The sequence below is a fragment of the Myotis brandtii genome, unplaced genomic scaffold (assembly GCF_000412655.1).
Source record: "Myotis brandtii unplaced genomic scaffold, ASM41265v1 scaffold133, whole genome shotgun sequence".
Lineage (NCBI taxonomy): Eukaryota > Metazoa > Chordata > Mammalia > Chiroptera > Vespertilionidae > Myotis > Myotis brandtii.
In genome coordinates, this window is record NW_005354718.1 from 2,202,329 (window position 1) to 2,215,024 (window position 12,696).

Sequence of the window (12,696 nt, forward strand, 5' to 3'; positions counted from 1 at the left end):
GGGGGGGGGGGGGGGGGGGGGGGGGGGGGGGGGGGGGGGGGAGAGGTGGGGGGGGGGGAGCTAGGGGGGGGGAAAAAAGGAACAACTATAATAATCTGAACAATAAAGATTTAATTAAGAGAAAAAAAACAAATAAAAAAAGAAAGTACTAAATAACAACAACAACAACAAAAAGGAAAGTACCAAATAGGTCCTGGCCAGATAACTCAGTTGGTTAGAGTGTCATCCCAAACACCAAGGTTGTGGGTTCAATCCCCAGTCAGGGCACATACAAGAATCAACCAATGAATGCATAAATAAGTGAAACAACAAATCTCTCTCTCTCTCTCTTTCTTTCCTCTCTCTGTCCAAAATCAATAAATAAAAACAAGAAAGAAGGGTATAAATACAGATGTAACAGGAGAATTAAAAAAGAACCCAACTATGCCGATGATTTGAAAAAAAAAGAAAGAAAGAAAAATAGCTCTTGCTGGTTAGGCTCAGTGGATAGAGCATCGGACTGCAGACTGAAGGGTCCTGGGTTCGATTCCGGTCAAGGGCACATGCCCAGGTTGTGGGCTCGATCCCCAGTAGGGGTCGTGCAAAAGGCAGCCAATCAATAATTCTCTCTCATCATTGATGTTTCTATCTCTCTCTCCCTCTCTCTTCCTCTCTGAAATCAAAAAAATGTATGTATTAAAATAAAGAAATTTGCATTTGTGCTGCTAACTCAAACCTAGTCACCTAAAACCTAAGGTTTGCCATAAAAGTGCATGAAATAAGAGAGGCAATCTAATCCTTGTGCAAAACTGGGCTTGATATCTCCATTTCTTTCCCTTTGAGAAGATGAATACTTCAGTGAGAGAAGGTCAAGAGGGCAGACTGCCAATCCTAATAAAATATCTTTTCAGTAGCTGGAGGTAGGTCTCTACTCAAAGGATAGAAGACATTGTTTGGGTATTCAGCCCCTTAAATGCTGATGCTGCTGAGTGTGATCCAAAGGTGGCTACCCAACCTCCAGCTATGCAAAGCTCATTACAAAGTTCTTTGGATATAGTAGGGACCCTCACCTGACATCTCTCAGGTCCAGTAAAATAAAAATGATGTGGTAGAAACCTGCTGTGGAAAGCTAGCAAACAAAAGGAAAGATGAGAAACTCTTCATAGAGCTAAGGCAAGAGAATAGAGCTGGGAAAGACCTCAAGCATAATCTGTAAGTCAGCAAGCTATAATCATAAAAGCATAATATGTTAATTAGACCAGACAGTTGAACGACCTTCCAGACGTCATTCCGGACGTCCTTCTGGACGAAGCCACTGCCGTGGGGGCCAAGGCAGAGGCGGTTAGGGGCGATCAGGCAGGCAGGCAAGCAGTTAGGGGCGATCAGGCAGGCAGGTAGGCCAGTGGTTAGAAGCCAGCAGTTCCGGATTGCGAGAGGGTGCAAGCCGGGCTGAGGGACTCCCCGCCCCCTGCACAAATTTCATGCACTGGGCCCCTAGTAATGATTATAAAAGTGAATCTATAAAGAGACAGAAGCTCTTTTCTTTTGAAAAGAATAAACTGAGTAGTAAGAGAATGAAAGACATTGCAAACAAGTTCTATTACAGGGACACTTGGGTGATACAACGAAGACAATTAATATAAACTTCCAAGTGAATTTATAATTATTTCCAAAATAAAAAGTTTTTTATAACTATGTTTTACCTGAAGCCAACATAGTTTCCCATGACGACACACATTAGCTCCTTCTGCAGCCACACTCAAAACACTTTGCTTCTTGATGTGGAGCATCTGGTAAAAAAAGAAGAAAATAGAATGCTCCAGGGAGTTAATTTTGCAATTATAACATCATGAATGACAGAAGTAAAATAGCTAGCAGTGAACAAAGTGGATCATATTTTTTAAACTCATAATATCTGATCCAAAACAGGTGTCTGCTACACACACACACACACACACACACACACACACACACACACCATCACTGATTATATACAATTATTTGTTTATTTCCTTACACTAAATGTAAAATTTCCAGCTTCTTGAGGGCTGGGAATTGATGACTGTTTTACCCCACACCTCAGAACAGTGCCTGGCATGTAGCAGGCACTCAGATATTTTGTTGAATTATTAGAGAAAACATCAATGATCTTATAAGAGAAAAATTTGTGAGACACAGACGTGATACCCATATGGAGACAAAACTGGGAATGATTGAAGGCAACTTACTGCAGCACCAAACTTCTGCTGGAACTGATCAATGACTGTGTATGTCACCTCTTCTTCCTCTACAGGGAAATGATGGCATTAGATATATTTATCCTTCTTGGAAATAGAATAGCTCTCCCACTAATTTTAGCCATATTAATAGAATCCTACTCTATTGCAACTCAAATGTTTAATGATATTTCAATATCACGTGCATCAGCCCATCACACAGTGAACACTATTAGCATCCTGTTTATCAACTGAGAATAAACAAAAGCCTCACTAGTGATAATCTTATGAATTGGACAATTTAGTCATTTCTTGTAATAACCCAATAATGTTTCCCTCCTCATAGGTTTATGTCTTAAATAGTTCAAGACACACACTTTTTAAAAGCATGTTCAAAATAAAAAAATATCAGTTTAAATAAATTAGTCCTGGAGATGGGCCAATGTCCACACTTTTGGGATTCTCTGAGTTCTGAAAGTTAATTACTTTTTAATTATGTAATTTAAAAAATTATTGGGATAGCCCAGCCAGTGTGGCTCAGTGGTTGAGTGTCGACTTATGAACCAGGAGGTCAGGGTTGAATTCCTGGTCAGTGCACATGCCCGGGTTGTAGGCTCCATCCCCAGTAGGGGGCGTGCAGGAGGCAGCCAATCAATGATTCTCTCATCATGGATGTTTCTATCTCTCTCTCCCTCTCCCTTCCTCCCTGAAATCAATAAAAATATATTTTTAAAATGTTTAAAAGATTATAGATATAGTATAACATATAATTCTTCATCTCTCAACCTCAGAATCTTTGGAGTGGCATAGGATACAATCCATGCACCTCTTTCTTTTTTCTATCCATACTCACTCTCTTGGTGACTTATCTCACCTAATCTCAAGGCTTTAAATATCATTATAGGCTAACTCTTAAATATGTACCTCCATCTCAGACCTTTCTCCTCATCTCTAGACTTACATTCAAACTTAGGTTAACAGAAACTAAACTCTTAATTATCTTCCCCAAACCTTTTCCATCCAGTCTTTCCCATCTCAGTTTAAGCAACACCATACTTCAGGATACTCAGGCCCAAACCCCTGATATCATCCTTGATTCCTCTCTTTCTCTCACATCCATATCTGATTTACCAGTAAATCGTGTATGCTTCACCTCAACATACACCCAGAATTCCACCACTTCTTACCAATCATACTGCCACCACTAGCATCCAAGTTTCACCATACTCACTTGTTGTAAAATTATTTCAATAGCCTCCTAAGGGGTATTCATGCTTTCACCCTTGTCTATATATATAATCTAATATGCTAAGTGTCCTTTCCACCGACCAACCTGTCGCTATGATGTGCACTGACCACCAGAGGGAAATGCTCAATGCAGGAGCTGCCGAGCTGCAGTGACTTGGCAGCAGCGGTTCTCGGGTGATGCACCTTGAAACCAGAGAGGAGGGAGCCCGATTCCTCACAGGGCCACACGATTTCACCTTCAGCCGTGGGTTATGTTGTTGCTGGGGCACTGTCGGCCCCAAATCTGGTGTACTGCACACTTGTATTGGTTCTTTATTCTGCCTGTACAACAGCAACTTTGCAGAGTGCCCTCTTGCACTTCGGGCCTCCTCAGGGGATGCCAGAGAGCTGGTTTCAGCCTGATCTCCACAGGCCAGGCTGAGGAACCCCACCAGCTGGAGGAACTCCGCTCACGCCGCAGACATTGGGGGAGGGGGCGTGTCCAGCCCATCTCGCCCAGTCCAACCCTGCTGGCCCCCTTCTAATTAATTTACTTTCAATGTGCACTAATCTGTGCACCAGGACACTAGTCTTTCTATAAGCATTTAGACCAGCGGTTCTCAACCTGTGAGTCGCGACCCCTTTGGGGGTTGAACAACCCTTTCACAGAGGTTGCCTAAGACCATCATAAAACACATATATAATTACATATTGTTTTTGTGATTAATCACTATGCTTTAATTATGTTCAATCTGTAACAATGAAAATACATCCTGCAGATCAGATATTTACATTACGATTCATAACAGTAGCAAAATTACTGTTATGAAGTAGCAACGAAAATAATTTTATGGTTGGGGGTCACCACAACATGAGAAACTGTATTAAAGGGTCGCGGCATTAGGAAGGTTGAGAACCACTGATTTAGACTGATCTTGTTCAAAGAGAAGTCAGATCATGTTACTTTTCTGCTCAAAACTCTCCAATAGGGCCCTTCTAGTGTGGCTCAGTGGTTAAGCTTCGAGCTATGAACCAGAAGGTCATGGTTTGATTCCTGGTCAGGACACATGTCCAGGATGCAGGCTCAATCCTCAGTGTGAGGCATGCAGAAGGCAGCCAACCAATAATTATCTCTCATTATTGATGTTTCTATCTCTCTTGCCCTCTCCCTTCATCTCTGAAATCAATAAAAATATACATTTTTTACAAAAACATAAACCACACAAAATAACCTCTCCAATGGAAAATAAAAACTTTAAGACAGTAACAACAGTATAAAAATATGAAATACTTAGGGATAATTATGGCTAAAGATATGTAAGACATGCTGAAGACTACAAAACATTGCTAAGAAATAAAGATCTAAATAAATGGAAAAATATACTAGGTTAATAGATTGGAATATTCAATATTGTTAAGATGCCAATATTCCCCAATTTAGCAATTCAATGCAACCCCAATAAAAATTCCAGCAGGGTTGTTTTTTGAGTGTGGTGGTTCTTTCTTTGGTAGAAATTAACAAGCTGATTCTAAAGTTCATAGGGAAATGCAAAAGACATAAAATAGCCAAAACAACTTTGAAAAAATAACTAACACCACCTCATTTCAAGAATAAATCAATAGTAAACAAAACAGTCTATTATTGGTGTAAAGATAGAAAATTAAATCAATGTAACAAAATTGAGTGTCGAGAAATAAACTTACACATTTATAGGCAACTGATATTTGACAAAGGTACAAAAGTAATTAAGTGGAGAATATAGTCTTTTCAACAAAGTTATACACATGCAAAAAAGAACTTTGATCCATACCTCACATCTTATATAAAAATTAACTGAAAATGAATCATAGACCTAAATGTAAACCTAAAACTATGAAACATCAAGGAGAAAACATGTGACTTTGAGTTGCGATAAAATTTTTTAGATATAACATCAAAAGCATAACCCATAAAAGAAAATATGGAAAAATTGTAGTTCATCAAAATTTTTAGTCTCTTTGAAAGATACTTTAAGAGAATGAAAAGCCAAACCATAGACTTAGAGGATATACTTGCAAAGCATTTATCTGAGAAAAGACTTGTATTCAGAATTTACAAAGAACTCCTAACATCTATATATATAAAGAAGTAATATGCAAATGAGGTCAAGACTCCTTCATGGTCCGACCAGCTCTGGAGGAGCGGCCGGGCTCCGCCCAAGCCTGAATGATCAACACAGAGGGTGCGGCGCGGCTGGGGGAAGGCCCCCAGCAGACACACACACTGGGCGCCTGCTCCCAACCTCAGATACAGTGGGGGAAGGCCCCCAGCAGACACACACACACACACACACACACACACACACACACACACGGGGCACCTGCTCCGAGCCTCCAACGTGGCTGGGGGAAGGCCCCCAGCAGACACACAGACACACTGGGCGCCTGCTCCCAACCTCAGATACAGTGGGGCAAGGCCCCCCGCAGACACACACACACACACACACACACACGGGGCACCTGCTCTGAGCCTCCAACGTGGCTGGGGGAAGGCCCCCAGCAGACACACACACACACACACACAGGGCACCTGCTCCAAGCCTCCATGGCCAGACTGCAGCTTAGGCCCACTCCCCCTGGAGGCTCCTGGACTGTGAGAGGGGGCAGGCTGGGCTGAGGGACCCCCCCCCCCAGTGCATGAATTTCGTGCACCGGGCCTCTAGTTGAATAATAAAATCCTATATAATAAAAGGCTAATATGCAAATAGACTGAACGTTAGAACAACAGGAACAACCAAACAACTGAACAACTGGTTGCTATGATGTGTGCTGACCACCAGGGGATGTGTGTGGAACATGGTGGGCGTTGGCCGCGATGCGATAGTGGAGCAGGTGAGTGGGGCGCCAGACCAAGGTGGGGCACCGGTCACTGTCATTGGGGCAAGCCTCTGGTGGTTACTGAAAATTCTTTGCTCCTGCACACCGCGGGCCCGCCCAGTGCTCACACATGCCGCTGGTGCTGGCCCCACTCACACTTGCAGCTAGTGTCAGTGCTCGGCACCAGTCCCGATCACTCGGCGCCATCAGTGGGTTCAAGCAGTGGCTGCCTGACCGCCCCTGAGGGCTTCTCCACCTCCCCCTGCTCCTGAGGGGCGATCAAGGCAGCAGCCGCCACTCGCACCTGCTGATGGCACTGGCCCAGCTCGCACCTGCTGCTGGTGCCGGCCCCAATTGCTCCGCACCATCAGTGGGTGTGAGCGGGGCTGGTGACATCAGCGTGTGGGAGTGGTGGGCTGCAGGCAAACAGGGGACCAGGGGCCATGGCGGGAGGGGCCAGGCGGGGGCACAGAGGATGGCAGAGACCCACCCCTGTGCCCACTGCAGCCTCGCAGCCCACAGTTCCTTTCAAGGTGCATGAATTCGTGCACTGGGCCCCTAGTACTTCAATAAGAAGATGAGCAAAAGATATGAACATATCTGAAAATATATGAATATATTTTACCAAAGATATTTAATGGCAAATAAGCACATTAAAAGATCCTCTACAACCTTACTCATTAGATAAAGCCAAGAAATCCTCCAGTGGCTTCTCTTCTCACTTCTGAGTACAGGTCCCTTCAGTAACCTACAACTTCCTCCATGATCCACTGACCCCACTTCATCTCCTACTACTCTCCTTGCTCCAGCTAAACTGATCTCTTTGCTGTTATGTCAAGATCCTGCCATGTTTCTTTCTCAGGGTCTTTGTATTTGTTCTTTATTCTGCCTAAAAAATATTTCCCATAGATATCTATACAGCTCCATCCCTCACCTCCTCCAGGCCATTACTCAAATGTCACCATTTCGATAAGGCCTGTCCTGGACACCCTAAATTATAAAACGACCCTCCTCACAGACTTCTACTTTTTTTAAATATATTTTTATTGATCTCAGAGATGAAGAGGGGAAGAGAGAGAGAGATAGAAACATCAGTGATGAAAGATAAACATTGATCTGCTGCCTCCTGCATGCTCCACACTGAGGACTAAGCCTGCAACCCGGGCATATGCCCTAACCAGAAATTGAATCGTGACCTCATGGTTCATAGGTTGATGCTCAACCACTGAGCCACACTGGCCGGGCCAGATTTCTATTCTTTCTTCTGTTTTTTCTCTCTATAGCATTTGGCACTGGCATACTATATATTAAACTATTTATTTTAATTATTTAGTGTCTATTTCCTCCACCAGAGCTCAAAGAGGTAACAGTATACCCAATGTCTGAATATAGTGTGCACTCAAATATTAAATAAACAACTGAATCATGATATTTTATCTTAATTCAGGACCAAGAAGCAATGGCTTAGCTGAGCATTCCATATGGAACCCCGACTTAGGGTTATGCCAACTCTGAAGAGTGCTGAACCACAATAAAGAAAGCCCAGCCCTGGCCAGTTTTGCTAAGTGTTTAGAGCAGCCGTGGGCAAACTATGGCCCACGGGCCGGATCCGGCCCGCTTGAAATAAATAAAAATAAAAAAAAAAAAAAAAAAGACCGTACCCTTTTATGTAATGATGTTTACTTTGAATTTATATTAGTTCACACAAACACTCCATCCATGCTTTTGTTCCGGCCCTCCGGTCCAGTTTAAGAACCCATTGTGGCCCTCGAGTCAAAAAGTTTGCCCACCCCTGGTTTAGAGCGTTGGCCCTGGGACCAAAAGGTCTTAGGTTTGATTCCTGGTCAAGGGCATGTACCTGGGTTGCAGGTTTGATCCCTGGCCCTGGTCTGGGCATGTTCAGGGGGCAACCAATCCATGTGTCTCTCTCACAGCAGTGTTTTTCCCTCTCTTTCTCTCTTTTTCCTTCCTCCACTCTCTCTAAAAAATCAATGGAAAAAATATTCTTGGGGGAGGATTAACAAAAAAACAAACAAATAGAAAGCCCAGTACTCACCTGATGGGCTGTACTTGAGGTCATTCAGAAGAGAGGTGGTTGGTGCCTCAGGGGCAGGAGGAGGCTCACATATATTTAAGTCTTCATCTTTCATTTCATCCAACCTGGTTCTTTCTGTATTTAGACTATACTTACAAAAAACAATACTCAGGTGAACTATTCTTTGTTGCTAATGCCATACATAGATTTTGCCACACATCAATGATAAGAACTTTAGATCTCCATTTCATAGAGGACCCCATTCATCCACTGCTTACACTCATTTGAATATGCCGTCTAAAGATGGAAGAAGCCCTAGCCAGCATGCTCAGTGGTTAGAGCATCAGCCCAGGCACCGGAGGGTTGCCTGTTCTATTCTCAATCAAGGGCATGTACCTGGGTCACAGGTCCCATCCCCGCCCCTGGATGGGGTGTGTGTAGGAGGCAACCAATCAATGTGACACATCGATGTTCCTCTCTCTTTCTCTCTCTTCCTCTCCCCCTCCCCCCTCCCTTCCACTCTCTCTCTTAAAAAAAAAATCAATGGAAAAAATATCCTCACTCCTTACATGAGGATTTAAAAAAAAAAGATTTGAAAGATAATAAAATACAGATGGAAGAAAATATCCATCTATTTTTTCTCATTTCTATTACCCAACTAGTGAATTAGAGTCAAGGCGTTCTACTCTAATGTGTACATTTGGGTAACATAATAATTAAGAAAAATACTCCATCATACCTAACAGAGGATGCTTTTTCTCCCACTGTACCTTGTTCCACTTCATCCAGTAGTTCCACTGTAAAAGAAACAAATGGCTTCCAACAGTTTCCAATCTAAAAGCAATTAACACCCCCATCTGCCCCTGTCCACAGTTTGTCCATGTACCACAAACAATAATTGGAAATGAAATATTAGTCCCCAGAGGCCTTTATATGCTAGTAATAGAGTAGAAAAGACTATCCAAAGTACTGATGACTCCTAATATTTTTATTTTTCAATTATAGTTGACATTCAATATTATATTAGTTTCAGATGTACAGTATAGTGGTTAGACATTTATATCTTATGAAGTGTTTGCCTTAATAAGTCTAGTACCCACCTGGCACCATACATAATCCCATATAATAAAAGGCTAATATGCAAATTGTCCCCTTGGGAGTTTGACCGACCAGGAGGAGTTCGACCAACTGGGAGGAGTTCGACCGACCGGGAGTTTGACCACCCGCTATGACGTGCACTGACCACCAGGGGGCAGTGCGCAATGAAGGAAGGCCCCGGCAGCCGGCAGCCAGGGGAAGGAAGGCCCTGATCGGCCCTGATCGCTGGCCAGGCCTAGGGACCCTACCTGTGCATAAATTTCATGCACCGGGCCTCTAGTTATTACAATATTATTGACTATATTTTCTATGCTGTAATTTACATCCCCATGACTATTTTGTAACTGCCAATCTATACTTCTTAATCTTTTCACAATTTTTTTCACCCAGTCCCCGAACTCCTACCCCATCAGGCAACCATCAGTTGGTTCTCTGAATTTGTTTCCGTTGTTGCAAATGGTAAGATTTTATTCTTTCTTATAGCCAAGTAATATTCCATTGTATATATATGTACCACATCTTCTTTATCATCACGTCTATCGATGGACACTTAGGTTGTAAAGACTCCTAATACTATGTCCCTTTGTAGCTTCCTTGGCCATTCAGCAGGATTAGGAAACTCTCTACATGTTCTGTTTACCTTTTTTGTCCCAGGGCACCTCTGTGGTCATACAGATTGGTTCTAGAAATATCTTTTCTTTTCTGTTCATTCCAATTCCAATGCATCTTTCTTCATACTATGTACTGTTTGGGGTTTTTTTTTATAAAATCACTTACAAATCTATCCCTTTCAAACTCTCACAAGCTAGTACATTAATATTTCAGTGACATGAAAAGTAATAAAAGCTAGATTCAAAATCACAAAAGATATATGAGATAAAACATTCCATGAGATTCTGAAACCATTTATTTTTAACCTAGCAGTGTAGGAACGTAGGGAAATGTTATATATCGACTCTAAGATGCACATTTTAAACAGCTCTGAAATTGGATATGACTCACAATTGAAAGCCTTTATTTTTTTTCTTAGGGTGGGAAAGTAATAGTGTACCTTACAATTAATGGCATCTTAGATTCAATTGTATGCATTAGTTACTTTTCAGGGAAAAAGGCCCTCAAGGGCCACTATCAAATGTCTCTTTCCTCTAAACTACCTGGAAGTGTGGAGTCTGGGTCAGAGAAAGTGAAATTCACTAAAAACACTGAAATCAATTATTATCCTTCATCATGACAATTTCTATCCAAGGTGCTTTTCAGGGAGACCCCTCCATGTCTGATTGAGCCACAGGACAAAGGAGAAGGCCAGCTTTTGCATCTAAAAGTTATGAACAAAGACTAAGTCCTGAGAAAGAATTTAGGAGGAGATGAAATCCATGCGTACAGATCACAAAGCTGATCAGTGGTTAGTATTCTCCTGTGAGGAGATGGTAGTAGTGATTCCTTAACTTCCCTTTATAAACCCATCCATAGCCTAGCTTTGTGCCAGATCAGAGCTGTGCTTCTCTTCAAAGGCTAATACTTAAAACACACTTAAGAAGCCCAGCCAGTGTGGCTCAGTGGTTGAGCATTGACCTATGAACCAGGAGATCACAGTTTGATTCCCAGTCAGGGCACATGCCCAGGTTGCGGGTTTGGTCTCCAGTGTAGGGCAGTCAATCAATGATTCTCTCTCATCATCAATGTTTCTATTTCTCCCTTACTCTCTGAAATCAAAAGAATTTTTTTCAGAAACCCAGATGGGACCAGCCCCCCCTACTGCCCTAGCCAGTTTGTCTCAGTGGTTACAGCATCGGCCCGTGGACTGAAAGGTTGTGGGCTCAATTCCAGTGAAGGGCACATATAGGAGGCAACCAATTGATGTGTCTCTCTCACAGTGATGTTTCTCTCTGTCCTTATCCCTCCCTTCCACTCTCTCTAAAATTCAATGGGAAAAATATCCTTGGGTGAGGATTAACCAAAAAAAAAAAAAAGAAGAAGAAGAGAAAAGAAAAGGAAAGAAAGAATCCCACTACTGTCACCACCATCACTGAGATTATAAAAAGATGGTCAAGGGACAGAGTTTTACAGTAGCATACTCAGTGACAAAGGACAGTTATCCCTCCTTTCCAATCTCTCTAAAATTCAATGGGAAAAATATCCTTGGGTGAGGATTAACCAAAAAAAAAAAAAAGAAGAAGAAGAGAAAAGAAAAGGAAAGAAAGAATCCCACTACTGTCACCACCATCACTGAGATTATAAAAAGATGGTCAAGGGACAGAGTTTTACAGTAGCATACTCAGTGACAAAGGACAGTTAGATAGCTGGCCAGAAGTGGATCTGGATTGGCAGTCATTAATTTGGTGAGATTTTCATCTCTCCCTAAATTCTACTTCTCTCACAAAACAAAGTAAACTTTCAAGCAGCAATAATTTCTTGTTTACAGAAGTCCTTTCCTTTACTCATATTTGCCCCAATGGTAAGAAATGCAGAGCTCTATGCAGTCCCAGATCTCAGACTCCACCACCTTCTCTTCCCTGCACTGATCTTTATTCCTCCTTGGAGGGATTTCTGCTTTTGAGTTCTTAAAAGCAAAAACAGTTCTTTCTCCCAGCCCTTTTCTTAGTCCATATGGTTTGTTTGAAACACACTGACCAGATGAGCTTCTATACTATTTCAGGCAAACAATTGGACCTACTCTTGCTAAATGGCTTTTGTTGGCAGAAATAAAGAACCGAGCTGCTTCCTGTGATTCCAAAACCCAAAAAGCTCTGATAAAAAAATTTTTCCTGTGATTCTTTTGGCAGCAAAACCTAAACTGACATACTACTTATAGTCCTATTTTATTCCACTTAGTATGATTATCCACCCATTTCTCTGTAGAAATGTGTTTTGTTTTTTTTTAATATATTTTATTGATTTTTTACAGAGAGGAAGGGAGAGGGACAGAGAGCCAGAAACATCAATGAGAGAGAAACATTGATCAGCTGCCTCCTGCACACTCCCTACTGGGGATGTGCCCACAACCAAGGTACATGCCCTTGACCGGAATCGAACCTGGGACCCTTCAGTCCGCAGGCCGACGCTCTATCCACTGAGCCAAACTGGTTCTGGCGAAATGTGTTTTATTATAGAGTGCTGCCTAGATCTGCTTGAGGTGTTATGTAATACTAGTGGCCGGGTGCACAAAATTCGTGCATGAAGGGGGGCGGGGAGTGTCCCTCAGCCTGGCCTGCACCCTCTCCAATCTGGGATCCCTCTCCCAATCCGGGACCGCTGGCTCCTAACCACTCACCTGCCTGCCTGCCT

General features: G+C 42.5%; 1 protein-coding gene across 2 annotated transcripts in view; it reads right to left on the reverse strand.

Moving 5' to 3' along the window:
- Positions 1 to 12,696, reverse strand: part of EXD1 (exonuclease 3'-5' domain containing 1) — a 38,119-nt gene that overhangs the window by 11,779 nt on the left and 13,644 nt on the right. For both annotated transcript variants that reach the window (XM_014534800.1, XM_014534799.1), the window contains exons 4-7: positions 9,053 to 9,110; positions 8,335 to 8,459; positions 2,208 to 2,266; positions 1,683 to 1,769 (exon numbers count right to left, since the gene is read on the reverse strand). In XM_014534800.1, the coding sequence (XP_014390286.1) occupies positions 1,683 to 1,769; positions 2,208 to 2,266; positions 8,335 to 8,459; positions 9,053 to 9,110 (329 nt within the window). The remainder of the gene's footprint in view (positions 1 to 1,682; positions 1,770 to 2,207; positions 2,267 to 8,334; positions 8,460 to 9,052; positions 9,111 to 12,696) is intronic.